The 16,380-nt window shown below is 40.5% G+C and overlaps 1 protein-coding gene across 1 annotated transcript in view; it reads right to left on the bottom strand.

Annotated features, from left to right (window-relative positions):
• The window catches only part of MCM9 (minichromosome maintenance 9 homologous recombination repair factor), a 121,651-nt gene extending 106,360 nt beyond the window's left edge, over positions 1–15,291 (bottom strand). The window contains exons 1-4 of the mRNA XM_023219000.2: positions 15,021–15,291; positions 11,867–12,185; positions 4,606–4,922; positions 2,686–2,767 (exon numbers count right to left, since the gene is read on the bottom strand). Coding sequence (XP_023074768.1) covers positions 2,686–2,767; positions 4,606–4,922; positions 11,867–12,170 — 703 coding nt within the window. The 5' untranslated portion in view covers positions 12,171–12,185; positions 15,021–15,291. The remainder of the gene's footprint in view (positions 1–2,685; positions 2,768–4,605; positions 4,923–11,866; positions 12,186–15,020) is intronic.
• Positions 15,292–16,380: the final 1,089 nt, after the last annotated feature.

Genomic DNA, 16,380 nt, shown 5'->3' with positions numbered 1-16,380 from the left:
ATGATAGTCCAAGGCAATAGATATTCACCTTAAACTTCTGTATTTTTCAGAAGTAATGTTATAAGCAATGTTGTTTTCAGGAAGCTAAAATTCTTAGTTTTCTACAATCCAGTCTCTCTGTGCCCCTACATAATCTGTGGCATCTTTACTACTGTAGCCATTCCCAGTCAGACCCATCTGTCGGGTCTCCTGCTGCACTGGCATTTACCAGCACACAACCTCCAACTTCCCTACTCTGCACATGCCGAAGTGGGTTCCTAACTAGATCGTAAATTCCTGAAGGGCAAGGATTATATACCATTTATGTGTTTTGATTCCCACAGAGGTTTATAGCTAAGGATATATGAAAAAACAGCTCTTGATAGATTGCTTCGCTCCATCCTTCGTTATTAATGACGTTTGAAAAAAAAACAACTTAAGACTTATTTCCAGTACAGAAATAATTCAGTTTAGATGAACTGCATGAAAAGATCTTATTCTCAATTGAAGGATATCTACATGTTCAGGCTGAGCTTATATAAGAACTGCTTTGCTTAGATATTACAGATTTAGGTTAAAATCTAGTCCTGGCCGGGCGCGGTGGCTCATGCCTGTAATCCCAGCACTTTGGGAGGCCGATGCGGGTGGATCATGAGGTCAGGAGATCAAGACCATCCTGGCTAACACGGTGAAACCCCGTCTCTACTAAAAAATACAAAAAACTAGCCGGGCGAGATGGCGGGCGCCTGTAGTCCCAGCTACTCGGGAGGCTGAGGCAGGAGAATGGCGTAAACCCGGGAGGCAGAGCTTGCAGTGAGCTGAGATCCGGCCACTGCACTCCAGCCTGGGCGACAGAGCGAGACTCTGTCTCAAAAGATAAATAAATAAATAAAATAAAATAAAATCTAGTCCTATGTGAGCAAGGTATTTTGACATATTCTGGGGTTGCTTAGCAGGCAATCCATAATCAAAGCTGTTATCTCATTAGCATACTATTTAGACAACTGTACGTTAATATACGTCAGCTATCTGCACCCTAGAAGAGGTCCCTCACCAGAATCCGAACACACTGGCACCCTGATCTCCAACCTCCAGCCTCCAAAACTGTGAGAAATGTTTGTTGTTGAAGCTACCCAGTCTATGGTGATCTGTTAGAGCAGCCTGATAACAGTTCGGATATTTGTCCCCACTCAAATCTCATGTTGAGATATAATCCCCAGTATTGGAGGTGAGGCCTGGTAGGAGGTGTCTGGATCATGCAGGTGGATCCCTCATGAATGGCTTGGGCCATCCTTTTGGAGATAAAGGAGCCCTCACTCTGAGTTCGAATGAGCTCTATTCATTTAAATGTGTGTGAAACCTCTTCCCTCCCCACTGCCTCTCCTGCTTTCCCCATGTGACATGCCTACTCCCCCTCTCCCTTCTGCCATGATTGTCAACTTCCTGAGGCCTCCGAAGAAGCTGAGCCTATGTCTGCACCGTGCTTCCTGTACAGCCTGTGGAACTGTGAGCCAATTAAACCTCTTTTCTTTATAAATCGCCCAGTCTCAGGTATTTCTTTATAGCAACACCAGAATGGACTAACAGCCCAAAATGACTAAAACATTACCCTTCCACAAATACTTTTCAGTTTGATTTCTTCTTAGTCTCCCCAGTGAGGAAAGGGAATACGATGAGTTGAGAGGGACAAAGGAGAGCTTAGGACTAGTCTGGTTGGCCTAAAGAGTAAAACATAAACTCAGAATGACAGTGGAACAATCAGGCTTTTGGAGCTCTCAGATCTCCAGAACAGTTCTAAGGCTGAGAAAGTCTTTAAATTGCCTGGAACATTATAGATTATCCGGATCAACTGCCACTGTAAGGCCTAAATCCCTAACAATGTACAGTATATGCCGTGTTTGACTGTCTATGAGAAAAAGAACTCATCACCATCCAAGGCCCATGTTAGACACCTCTAATTATTAGGTATTGAGTCGAAATCTACCTCCTTGTGGCTTATCCCACTGAAACCCAGTAGCATCTTCTGTAATTACATTCTATTTCTATGTGACAGTCTTCTAACTATTGAAAGTTGGCTGTCATGTCCTTCCTCAGGCTTCTCCATGCTAAACACGTATAGTTCTTCATTGAGTATGGGTTTCAAGTTCCCTCCCAATTCAGGTGAGCAGCCAGTGAAAGTATTGAGGACCCTCAGAAGACAGCAGACCGAAATTGGTGACTCCTATCATGGCGTCACCAGCACAGAGCAGAGAGGAATGGTGTCCTTTCTTCTAGGCACCAATAAGACATGCAGCAGCATCTCACAGAGTCGCATTCTCTAATTCATTTTATAAAAATGCCCACTGAATCCACTACATTTTTTTAAAGTTCCTGCTGTTAAGCTATAGTGCACTGAAAAGAGCTTTAAATTAGACATCAGTGGTTCGGGATTCATGTTCCAGTGATGCCACATAACTCTCTAAGTGACCCCAGGCGAGTCAGGTTCTTCATCCATAAAACAAGCACCTGGACTAGCTGCTGTTGTACAGGTCTAGCCCAGCTCTCTTCCTGCTATCACTTCCTACCTGCATGCCAGTTTCTATTCTCAAGGTGAGCAATTAAAGCCCTACATTTCCCTTGCCTGTGATCTTGGGAAAATAAAAAGTGGCTTTTCCTAACCAATACTTTAGGACCCACTACACAAGCTAAAAATAAATTCATTCTTACCAGATTTGCAACTATCCACTAAGTCATCTTCCAGAATAACCTTCATAGATCGTGGAATACTTCCAATAGATAGCCTTTGAACCTAGCAAAGAAAAGAAAACAGATTCTGAGTATGCTTAAATACATGTTAAGTATCCAGAAGTCTAGCAGTACTTGAAATTACTATTTCTATTTCTCTGGTATATCATTCAATTTAATTATAATGGGGATTTAAGTAATTTTTCTTGAAAACTATGTCTACTATCAATTTAAGAATTCACTAAATAAAATACAAATATGGAAAATATCTCCAAATATAATCTATATAATCTACCTTGCAGATGGTCAAAGTAAACGTATGCTACAACTATGAAATTTAATAACAAAGTTAACTTTATCTAGAAAAGAGGGGTATTTCTTTCCTGATCACTAATCAAAAGACCTGGGACAAATCACCCAGTTCCTATGATTACTCCTTAGTAACAGAACCCTAGTTTTATTCCATGTGGACATGTGCCTGATGCAAAGACTGTATTTCCCAGGTTCCCTTGAACATTGAACATAGATATGGTCATATCATGGAACTCTGACTAATGAGATATCATAAGCAGACAATGCAAGAGACTTGCAAGGAGACTGCTTAAGTGGAGAATTGGTTAGGTGGTAGGCAACTTTGCCTTTTGTTCTCTGACTACAACACACATGTGACGGAGTTGTAGCCAGCATCCTGGCCCACAGCCAATCATCAGAAGAGAAGCCATGTATTAAGAATGGTTGACGCCAGGTGTGGTGGCTCACATCTGTAATCCCAGCACTTCGGGAGGCCGAGGTGGGTGGATCACCTGAGGTTAGGCGTTGTGAGACCAGCCTGACCAACATCACAGAACCCTGTCTCTATTAAAAATACAGAATTAGCCAGGCAAGGTGGCACACGCCTGTAATCCCAGCTATTCGGGAGGCTGAGACAGGAGAAAGGCCTGAACCCAGGAGGTAGAGGTTGCAGTGACTCAAGATCATGCCATTGCACTCCAGCCTGGGCAACAACAGCGAAACTCAGAAAAAGAAAAAGAAAAAGGAAGGAGGGAGGGAGGGAAAGAGGGAGGGAAAGAAGAAGGGAAAGAAGGAGGGAAAGAAGGAAGGAAGGAAGGAAGGGAGAGAAAAGAAAAAAGAAAAGAGAGAAAGAGAGAAGAATGGTTGAATAGAAAGACAATGAACTAACCTTGAACTGCCTATCTCTTAATTATTTTAGGTAAGAATAAACCTTTGTGTTTAAGCTGCAAGCAAATGAAAATCAGGCTCACTCTCACTTGTTAAAGAGTGTTTACAAATACTTCCTTTAGCACAGCAAGTAACAGAGGGTCGATCCAAACTCCAAATCCTATTCACTCCAATGTGATTTTTTTTTTTCTTTTTTTTTTTTTTTTCAGAGACAGAGTCTTGCTCTGTCAACCAGGCTGGAACACAGAGACACGATCCATAGCTCACTGCTGCACAGAATTCCTTGGCTCAAGTGATCTTCCTGCCTCAGCTTCCTAAGTAGCTGCGATTATAAGCACAAGCCACCATGCCTGGCCACTCCAACGTTTAACAATTTAAGCATTGATTAATCTTCTATCCCTTAGTTAAGAACATTAATTTTCTTCTATTCTTCAGTTAAGAACAGCTAGGGTGGACTTCTTAAATATTCACTTCTTTAATTTTAACATAATTAAGTCATTTCACAACTTTCTTGTCAATGCTCTACCTAAAAAGGATGATGATTGCATGGTTTCTAAAGACTATATTCAGATATATGTGGAACAGTTTCAAGCTTGATCTTTGACAAAGTGGTAACACAAGTCCATTTGTATCCATTCTGTGTTCCCTAATCCTATCAATGTGCCCATAGCTGAAAAACACTTCTTCAAATTTGTTATTTATCTCATTTATGTGATGATTTACCTGTTCCTGAATTTTGATTTCCTGGTAATCTCTACACCTGGTTGGAGATGAAGACAAGCCTGAGAGGCAAGTGAATTTAGAGGAATCACAGCTCTCCAAGCTGGGACACGAGGATGGCCGGCAAAAGGTGTAATACTGCTCAAAGTCAGCCTTGACCACAAACACATGCTTGCATTTGGTACACATGTAATCCCGCTCAAACTCCAGAACCTTCACCAGACTTGTTCGAATCACTGTCCCAGTGACAGACAAAAAGTGTCCCACATCCTTGGTTTTAGGTATGTGTTCCCTCACCAGCTCAGGACAGACAGGCAAACCTGATGGAGAAAACAAAAAAACAGCATCAACTTCCATCTTGAGATTTGACTCCAAGGGATATATTCTTTTCCTGTTTCCTGAAAGATAAATTTTAATTTCAGGGAAAAAAATGATCGTGTGTTACTAAGAAAAAATTAGATCATCAACTCTATTAAGAAAATATAAAGAATTGTTTCAAATAACAGTTATCAGTAGAGTATTTTTTAATCCAGATACTGCACAATGAGCAGACTAGGTTTTAAGGCATGTAGCTGTGATGCTATAATAACCAGGATTTTAAAAAGGACTTATTCTCACAAGAGGGCTATCTCAGTAGGATCTAAAGTATAAAATTTTAATGGCATTTAACAAAAAATATACTGCCGCTTGCCACACATAAAATCAACTGATGACTCTTTTAGTAAACCACGAAGCTGACTGATAAAGAGATGGTAGCATGACGACCAAAGAGTTCCACAGTGCTAGAAAGTTACTTTTTTAGTCAGATTCAGAATTTATTAATACATACATATGACAGTGTTTTCGAGCCCTGACTTACCTAGCGGTTTAACCACAGCATCACCTTATCCTACAAAAGCCTCATGTTTTTCAACACTAAAAAACAGGCAACAGAAAAGGTGCAAAATGCCAAAGAAAATTCTTATTCGGTCTGGGCAAAGTGGCTGACACTTGGGAAGCCGAGGTAGGAGAAGCGCTGGGGCCCAGGAGTTCAAGACTAGCCTGGGCAACATAGTGGGACCCCATCCCTACAAAAAATTAAAAAATCAGCTAGGCATGGTGGTGCATTGCCTATAGTCCCAGCAACTTGGTAAGGCTGAGGTGGGAGGATCTCTTGAGCCCAGGGGGTCAAGGCTACAGTAACCATGGTCCGCCACTGAACTCCAGTGTGGGGAACACAGCCAGACCCTGCCCAAAAAAAGAAAGAAAGAAAGAGAGGGAGGAAGGAAGGAGAAAGAGAAAAAGAGAGGGAAAGAGGGGAGGGGAGGGAAGGAGGAAAATCTTATGTGGAAATTCCCTCTTTGTCATGTTTGGCTACAATGCACCATTGGGGTGGAAAGATGTTGGCTATGATGATTAAAGGCTAATTCCTAACAAGTTTATTGGAATAGCATCTGTTATGCTGGTTCATGTCTCCTGCCTTGTTCTCAGTATTTAGTGGTTCAAAACCAGGTAAGTACGCCTACTGAAGACCCATCTATCAAACTGTCTAGCCCATGAGAAATGCCATAATAGGAATCATTATACTTTAAGTTTCTATGGTCAGCATATTTTCTCCTGGTTGATACATCTATTCTGAAAGCCAATCAGAAGGTAGTTTAGGAAGTATGAGGAGAAAAAGCAAATTAGTTAGAGTAACTGAATGTTTAAGGTGCCAGGCTATGATAACCTACTGTTACAAGTCTACAGACAGACTTGAATTTTTTGTTGGTTGGCTGAAACTCTCTCTCAATACATAGTAGACTGTATAGACAAACAAGGTGGCCATTGCCAACACTTGCCCCGTGACTCCTTTTTCTACGCTTCCAAGACTGACTTGCCCATTTTCTAATGAACATATCCATTATTTACATTAATTCAGATTGCATCACATTTTGCCATACTTTTGGTTCATATCCTGGAATGTTAAAAAACAAACAGCCCAGAGATCTCTCTCTCTTGTTTACCTGGCCTTAACTGGAATGTATGTTACAATACATCTTAACGCTGCTTATAGATTATCAGTTACATTTATTTTGCCCCCCACATGAATACTTTAAAAAAAATACGAATACTTAAAAGAAAGTAAGATATAATTCACATACCACAAAATTTACCCTATAAAGTATATAATTCAGTGGTAATTAGTATATTCACAATTGTACAACCATCTCCACTAGTTCTAGAACATTTTCGTAATTTCAAAAAGCAACTCTGTACCCAGTAGCAGTCACTCCCCATTTGTAACCCTAGCTGCTGGCAACCACTGATCTACTTTTGGTCTTCGTGAATTTACCTATTCCGGAAATTTCACACACAGATGCTCCGTGACTTACCATGGGGTAACATCTCAATAAACCCAATGTAAATTGAAAATGTTGTAAGTTAAAAGTGCATTTAGCACACCTAACCCACTGAACATCATAGCTTAGCCTACCTAGCCAACTTTCAATGTACTCAGAATACTAGCATTAGCCTACCGTTGGGCAAAATCATCTAACACAAGCCCTATTTTATAATTAAGGGTTGAATTTTTCATGTTATTTTTGAATACTATACTAAAAGTGACAAACAGAATAATTTATGGGTGCTCACAGTATGGTTTCTACTGAATCATTTTCACATATTCATAAAGTCAGACAACTGTAAGTCAGGGATATCTGAACAAAATGATATAATATGTGGTCTTTTGAATCTGGCTTCATTTACTTAGAATACTGTTTTCAAGATTCATTCCTGTTGTAACATATACAGTACTTCATTCCTTTTTATGACCACATAATATTCCACTGTTTAGATATGTCATATTTTGCTTATTCATTTATTAGTTCATGGACATTTAGGTTGTTTCCACTTTTTGGCTATTATGAATAATGCTACTACAAACATTGTATGCAAATTCTTGTTTGAACTGTTTTCGATTATTTTGGGCATACACTTAAGGAGTAGAATTGCTGGGTCACATGGTTATTAAAATAATTTTTAAAAATAATTTTATTTTTACGTTTGTAAACCAGTCACTAAGTGCTCTCTATTGTACATATACAGAAGGATACTCAAGTGGGATATATGATAATTAACCCAATTTGATTCTCGAAATACAAACAGGATGTACCAACAATTACTTCTAAGAAGATAAGGAAGGTAAAAAGGAGAATAGAAAAAAAATAGGTTAAGAAAACTTACTTAAACAAAAATTCTTTGAGTTTCTGAAATACTCATTTTCTCTTCCTTGGCCATAAAGAAATATCATTTTTGCCTCCCATTTCTAGTCTCCTCATCTCAGTTCTGCTTCAGATGCAAATTGATTGTTCAGTTTAAATGATAAAGTCAATATATTAAAACAAGGAAAATTAAGATCAGGAGAACCACATTACAGAAAATGTGGTGTTACTCTAATGTTATGCATAACTGAAGAATGCCTAATAAGACTACAGACTGCCTAGCATAATTTAGAAAAGTCTTTGGATTTTTGGCCGGATGTGGTGGCTTATGCCTGTAATCCCAGCACTTTGGGAGGCTGAGGTGGGTGGATCACTTGAGGTCGGGAGTTTGAGACCAGCCTGATCAACATGAAGAAACCCCATCTCTACTAAAAATACAAAAAATTAGCCAGGTGTGGTGGTGCATGCCTGTAATCCCAGCTACTCGGGAGGCTGAGGCAAGAGAATCACTTGAACCTTGGAGGCAGAGCTTGCAGTGAGCTGAGATCGTGCCCCTGCACTCCAGATTGGGCAACAAGAGCAAAACTCTGTCTCAAAAAAAACAAAGAAAGAAAAGTCAAGTCTTTGGATTTTCAATGTGAAGAAGTGATGTATCAAGGAAGTCTTATATAATATAAACTGTATAGACAGACACTTTTTATTTTTGGCTTAAAACAAATTCTGGTTTAAAAACAAAGTTATGTGTAATTTTATTGTAGTTTTATTCCTAGAAAGCTATCTTTAATTTGATAGTGTTTCTTACTGTAAATAGCATCTTAGAATGGAAGAATTAAACACCATATGCCCCACTGCTTCTAGAGTAACCCGAGCAATACATAATGAAGGCCAAATCTTCTTTGCTTTTACACTTCCATGGCTTGCCACAGATCTAAGAATAAGGAACCAAGTCTGGCCTGGACTACAGAGCCTTTTGTGACTGGCTTCCTGTTTTATCAAGACTTCTGTGCACTTTTTCACATATAGTGCTCCCTTTGTCTCAGTGCTATCCTCTTCACTCTGCTCCTCAAAAATGCCCACACTAAGAAGCAATGCAGTGGTTAAGAATACAGACTCAGGCCAGGCACGGTGGCTCATGCTGGTAATCCCAGAACTTGGGGAGGCCAAGGTGGGTGGATCACCTGAGGTCCGGAGTTCGAAACCAGCCTAGCCAACATGCTGAAACCCCATCTCTACTAAAAACACAAAAATTAGTATTTTTGTGGGTGTGGTGGCACATGCCTGTAATCCCAGCTACTCGGGAGGCCGAGGCAGGAGAATCGCTTGAACCTGGGAGGCAGAGGTTGCAGTGAGCCAAGATTGCACCTGTGCACTCCAGCTTGGGCAACAGAGTGAGACTCTGTCTCAAAAAAACAAAGAATAGAGACTCGAGCTAGAATGCTGAGGTTTGAGTCACAACTCTGTCACTTACTAGCTGTGTGACCTTGGCCAAGTTGTAACCTCTCAGATTTCTCGTCTATAAAATAACAACAGAACCTATCACATAGGGTAATAAGAAGACTAGAAGAATTCACAGCTTACACCTATAATCCCAGTACTTTGGGAAGCTGAAGCAGAAGGATCACTTGAGGCTAGGAGTTCAAGACCAGCCTGAGCAACACAGGGACCCCACCTCTACCAAAAAAAGAAAAAAAAAAATTTAAATAGCTGAGCATGGTGGCACATGCCTGTAATCCCAGCTACCCAGGAGGTTGAGGTGGATCACTTGAGCCCAGCAATTAGAGACTGCAGTGAGCTATGATTGTTGTGCAATTGCATTCCAGCCTGGGCAACAGAGTGAGAACCTGTCTCAAAAAAAAAAAAAAAAAAATTCATACATGTAAAGTTTCTTAGAATATTACTTGGCATATAGCAAGCACTCTTTAAACATTAATTCTGGTTGGGCACCATGGCTCATGCCTGCAATCCCAGCACTTTGCAGGGCTGAGGTGGGTGGATCACCTGAGGCCAGGAGTTCAAGACCAGCCTGAGCAACATGGCAAAACTCTGTCTCTATCAAAAATACAAAAATTAGCTGGGCATGGTGGCACGTGCCTGTAATCCCAGCTACTTGGGAGGCTGAGGCAGGAGGATTGCCTGAACCCAGGAGGCGGAGGTTTCAGTGAGCCCAGATTGTGCCACTGGACTCCACCTTGGACAACAGAGCGAGACCCTGTCTCAAAAAAAAACCCAAAAAAACGTATCTTGAGTGAGGCATGCATCACACATAAAAGTTTCCATTAAGCTCCCATATAATAATGCTTAATAAATACACACGCATATATCTGTAGGCATGCATATACCATCTGGTAAATATCTGACTATATAGCTGCCGGCCATACAGCCCTGAGTTTTTTTAAAGGAAGGAAAAACTATATTCTTTTTGGTTTCCCACAATCCTAGCAAATGCCTACTGATGTTTTATTTAGTAGTAACATAATTTGTAACTTACTTTTTCAGAGAATTGAAAAAATAAGCTAAATTCACCTGAAACTGATAGGGTCACTTAGGCAGACAGGATTGTATTACTTAAACTGAGCATGGAAAGGTATCTGAAAATAATGGCAGCCTAAAACTATTTCCTAAATACCATTTTGACAACATTAACTAAAGTCCCTCTTAATAATCCTTTTGCAAACTTATTAAAAGGAAATATTGGCCAGGCATGATGGCTCACAGCTATAATCCCAATACTTTGGGAGGCCTAAGCAGGAGGATCACTTGAGCTTGGAAGTTTAATACCAGCCTGGGCAAGAGAGTGAGACTCCATCTCTAATTTTAAAAAAAGGTCAGGGCCGGTGGGGAACCTTTAACTTGATCCCATCAAGAGATTATCTGGTCGCATAATGATTAATAATCTCCATAATTTATCCTAGCAAGTGTAACTGCAGATAATATTTTTCATTTGAATTAAGTATTTGGTCTTTTTGGGAATCTTAACTTGCCTCCAAGAAGTTCTACTATAGTGACTCCAGACCTTTTTGGAACTGGGGAAGCATCCTTATTGATTATAAATCACCACTCTTCTCAAATGTACTATAAGGTAAATATTTATTTTTAAACAAAAGGGTGTGTATGTTCTCCAACTTAATAACAGACTGCCCTCAATATTCTGGACCTGCTTTTAATGTTACCAAATCTTTCTTTCACGTAAATAGAATGAGGCTGTACCAGCCTTTATTAAGTTATATAATAATGGCATATTTAAATTTTGTTTTAATTGGGGGGTTGACAGGGACTCTAGAAGTGGTTTGCATTTGAGAAACTGAGGCTCGGTGAGATAAAATAACTTCCTAAGTTTCCCAGGTTAGGCATGTAGCCTTTAAATCCAATTCTTCTCTTTCACCACACCATGCCTTCCAAGAAATTATTCCCATGCAATGAACTGAATAAAAATTGTTACACTATAGTGTCACTTTTTTCTAAAATTCTTAATTCAACTCTATCCATCCTGCTAAAAAATCACTTTTAAAACAGAAAATGAGAGGTAAGAACTCCTAGAGGCAGGAATTCAAGGACACAGCTTTGCCACCACAGGCTGCTGATTGCTCCGCTGCAGTTTAACAATTAAAATCCTTAATCTGTCATGCATTCAACAAAAATGTATTGAGTAACTGGTAGGTAGACAGCACAATACTAATACTGATATATAAAAATAACGAATTTCCTAAAACAGTTTTGAAGATCCCTGGACAAGATCTATCACTTTTCTAATTCTTTGTATTACCAGTTATTTTATCGTTAGTAACCATAAAAGCTCATAAAGCTGTTTTGAATTACCATTTTATACACAGATGTGGAAATATATAGACACACAAGTATACTGCTATCTCCACACATTCTCCCTCCCCTCAGTGGGCATGACTCATACTTCATGCCCACAGAACCCAATTATTATTCTGCTCTAAAAGAAGTGACCATCAACTACGTAACAGATACATATTTTAAGTATAAATATCAATTATTTCTTAGTGTTCTCAATCTAGTATATTTTCTCAAAGTCTTTCTAAAAGATAGCAAGACAGTAAAATCCTTAACTGATTTACCTGATATCCTCGCATGAAGATTCTGTTTCATGGAAACACCCTCAGACTGAGAAAGGGACTGGAGAATTGTCAAGGCTGACCTTCGCAGTGCACTGTCAAAAACCGTAAGCACTTCATTGGGGAACATGTTGAAATATTCCCCGATTTCCATGTTGGTCTCAAACAGAGTCATGGCATTAACCACAACTGGGTAATGAGCATCTTCATCCCTTTCCTTCAAGATGAGAAGAATATCATTCTTATGGTATTCCGAAACATATGACTCAAACACTTGACCAACCAGTGTAACTTGATCGCTATTCATCTTGAACCTAGGTAACTAAAGAAAAAAAAAGGATCATATTATATGTTTGATATTCAAGATGTACACACAATTTAACAAAAACGATTGGTTATAAATCACACTGGCTTTGGGTCATACTATTATCACAAAATAATATCTGAATTCAAATCTTAATGAAATCTGAATTATCTGTTACAGTCACAGTACATGTACTTTAAAAATGAGTGAAGTCAAATGTAAGTCAAATAACTATGTTGGTACTGATTATCAAAATCAAAAATAGTTCAAAGCATTTCCCATATCTTTTCCCAAAATTTCCTTCATATTAACCCTGCATTAATATACAGGCATGCACCTAGAAACATTTCCGGACTGCACTTATAAAAGTGGTCTCATAAGATTATAATACTGTTTCCTTATTGTACCTTTTCTCTGTTTAGATACATAAATACCATTGTGTTACAACTGCGTACAGTATTCAGTACAATAATATGATGTATAGGTTTGTAGCCTAAGAGCAATAGGCTATGCCATATAGCCTAGGTGTGTAGCAGGCTGTACCATCTAGATTTGTGTAAATACACTCTATGATGTTCACAGAAGGAAAAATCACCTGATGACAAATTTCTCAGAATGTATCCCAACCATTAAATGACATATAATTGTATTTATTTTACATAATATATGCAAGAGGCCACATTCCATACTCACACATTTGCTCTCAAGTATAAAATCTGAAACGTATCTTTTGGCTTAAGTCAGTAACAGTGGAGTTCTTTGCAAGAGTCCTGGTTCTAGGATCTGTTTATATGAACACAGTATCATTCTTTTGTGCTCTCTCACTCTCTCTCTTTAGTTATACACACACACTCATGTGTATTCTGCTATGTAACAGAAACACATACCATTAATCAAATTGACAGCCAGTTCTGACATGAATAATTAACAGACTGTCTTTGGAAATTCATATTTGGAAGTGAATTTGTTTCCTTCTTTCTTTCTTACCCTAGGAAATCTACTGGGTTCTGCAGAAACAGCTGTCAACAATGTAAAGAAAACAGATAAACATAGGAAGGAAAAAAAACACTGAGTCTTCAAATAATAAAAAAGTATTATTGAAAAAAATACAGCATATACCATTACTTTAACTCAATCCCCTGGCACTCTATTAAAAAGTATGTATCTACAGATAAAAAGCACCTACCCTCATTCTATTTTCATGTATACAGACAGATAACAAATTACACATGTATAAACCCAATTCAATGTCCATTTCCTAATATCTACCATGTACAACGCACTATGCTGGCAAATGAAAAGTACAGTAAAAGGTTCTCTATGTCCTCAGAGATCCAAGGGACAAATAAAATGAAACAGTGCTGTTATCACTGGTCAAAAATGCAATATGAATAGGAGCACAAAGGAGAGGGAGGTTAAATTTAAATAAGGTGACGATCCCAGGTAACTGAACAGTTACAATCTGTCCAAATAAGAAACACTTATTTGGTTTGGAAAGAGATTGAGCACTGGAGAAGAGGTGTACTTAAATTTGACTTATTTCATTTGTCCAACATTTATTGTACTGGGCTCTACAAACACAAATATTAAAGGAGATTGCTATAAAGTTCGCAGTTTATCATCCAAAGTATGTGTTATACACGCTGTCTGCTATATTTTGCTTTGTCTGAGAACCTGCTATTCCGCAAGGTGTGAAAGGTGTAAGAAGTATATACAACAGTTAGGTCAAGAATCCTGACAACTATAGAAGGCCAGGGTGAGACTAAGAATGAGTAAATGTATATCCAAGACAATGAGTGAAAATAAATTATGGCCTCCACGGTAATTTGTTTTTGGTTAAGCAATATAAATTCAGCCAAGTGTAAAGCAGAAAAAGCACTTGGGAAGGAATATTTCCACAATGTGGACTTTGCAAAAAAAAAAAAAAAACAAAACAAAAAAAACATCTGGACTCCCAAGAGTGGCTACAAGAGAATCACTATGATTCTATTAAGCATATTAAGTTTAGAGTCACAAATTTAGCAATTTGAAAAACAGCCCCACACAAGGCAGGAAAAGGGCAGCAGCAGAATTCAACGTTCAAATTAAAATTTTAACGTTAGATTAAATTTTGCCTAGTTAGGCCAGCATTTTTATGGTTGTATGGACCATCGTTCTTCATTCCCTTTCAACATCTACGCAAAACTGACTAATCAACTGTGTTACAAGCAGTTTGCTAATTCAACGTACCTACTACCCACCCAGATACACACTGGAGGCACTTTTTGTTTTGAGAAGGGTCATTTCACAACCTTCACGTTCTCTTTCCTTTTCTTATTGAATATTTGGGGTCAAAATACAATCATTTGCTTTACTTTGTCCTCTTGATCACAGCGAAGCGTCGAAAAGAAAAGGAGAGTGCCTAACTGCACTGACATCCCCCAGCTGTCCCCGGAATCGCGGCAGCCCCGCCCCGCCCGCCTGCACCTGCCGGGAGCCCCGCCCCCTGCGCGCGGGCTGGCCGGACGCGCGCCCTCGGCCCCGCCCCACTCCCTCCGCCCGTCTCACTGCGGGAGCGCGCCATTTCGCGCCTTCTCCCCGCCGCTCGGCTGCCCCGGGGCGCCTGGCAAACGTGGAGTCGCTCGGTTTTGGAGGCATGCTTTCCAAACCTTCTAATTCAGAGGGTCTCTGCGCGCAACCCCGGCCCCACGACACCTCGGCAGTCTCTGACACTTCCCGGGCTCTTCTCTCGGGCCGCTCCCGTGCCTGTCCGGTCCCGGAGTTGAATAGTTTTTGAAGTAATGAGACGTGAACGAGACTTGGACGAACTGGAGAAAAACATAACCGCGAAAGGAAGAGGCGGCTATCACTTACTGGTTGTGCCAGAAGTCGCCGGGGACGCGCTGCTCCCGAGGCCGAGGGGCCCAGAGAGCTCCAGCCAGGTGGCGGGTTCGTCTCTGGCGCTAGAAGGCTGGGGGGCGGGGTGCGCGCGTGCGCGTGGCCGCTCGAGGCGCCGCCGGCTACGGGGACGCGCGGGCTCTGTCGGACGGCCTAGCGCCTGCGGCTCTGCCTGGCCTGCGCTCCCGACCGACGCCGGGCCGCGCACCGCTTCAACTTCCCTGCCCCGGCGGCTCTTCCGGGTGGAGACGAGGCAGCGAGGCGGGGCGTAGCGGGCGGATTGGGGCGGGGCCAGGAGGGTCCCGGGTGGGGAGAGGGGCGGGACCCGAGCAGTGACTTCAGGCTGAGTGGGGAGAGCAGGGCTGTGCGGCGGCTCAGATTGGATCTTAGGGTTTGTTTTTTGTCTGTCCGAGGAATTTGCCTAACCCAAGGACACGGAGGATCTCTTCTGTATTTTCTGACACAAGTTTTAGAATTTTAGGTTTTATATTGAGGTGTGTGATCTAATTAGAGCTAATTTATGTTTGTGGTGCAAAGTATGGATCTGAGGTCATTTTTTTGCATATGAATAGTGTCATTTGTTCAGAAAGCTTTCTTTTTCTCCCTGAATAGCTCTTGCACCTATGTTAAAAATCAGTTGTCCCTAAAGCATCAGTTGTGGGTCTATTCTTAGACTTTGTATTCTGTACCGACAATTTATTATATTTCTCTCTGCAAAAATACCACATTGTCTTGATTCCTGTAGATTCGTAAGAGTCTTAAAATCAGATCGTGTTTGGCCTCCAATTTCTTGTTCTTTTTCAAAAATGTGTTGGTTCATCGAATCCCTTGGGTTTTCATATGAATACTAAAATCGGCTTGTCACTTTAAAAAGTTGCGATTGTTTTTGGAGTCACATTTCGTCTATAGATCCATATGAGAATAATTTACATGTTAACAATATTTAGTTATGACCCTTAAACAAAGTAAGCGTCTTCATTTATTTAGGTGTTACTTCACTCAGCAAATGTTTTGATCTTTTGTCAGGTCTAGCCCTATATAGTCCATTCTCACACTGCTAATAAAGACATACCCCAGACTGGGTAATTTATAAAGGAAAGAGGTTTAATTGACTTACAGTTCAGCATGGCTGGGGAGGCTTCAGGAAACAAAATCATGGCAGAAGCGGAAGCAAACGTCCTTCTTCACAGGGCTGCAGGAAGAAGTGCAGAGCAAAGGGGGAAAGCCCCTTATAAAACCATCAGATATAGTGAGATCTCACTCACTATCAGAGAACAGCATGGGGATAGCCACCCCCATGATTCAGTCACCTCCCACCGGCTCCCACCCCCATGAT

This window comes from Piliocolobus tephrosceles, chromosome 5, assembly GCF_002776525.5.
Source record: "Piliocolobus tephrosceles isolate RC106 chromosome 5, ASM277652v3, whole genome shotgun sequence".
In the NCBI taxonomy this organism is placed as follows: domain Eukaryota; kingdom Metazoa; phylum Chordata; class Mammalia; order Primates; family Cercopithecidae; genus Piliocolobus; species Piliocolobus tephrosceles.
This window is presented reverse-complemented; position numbering and strand designations above follow the sequence as displayed.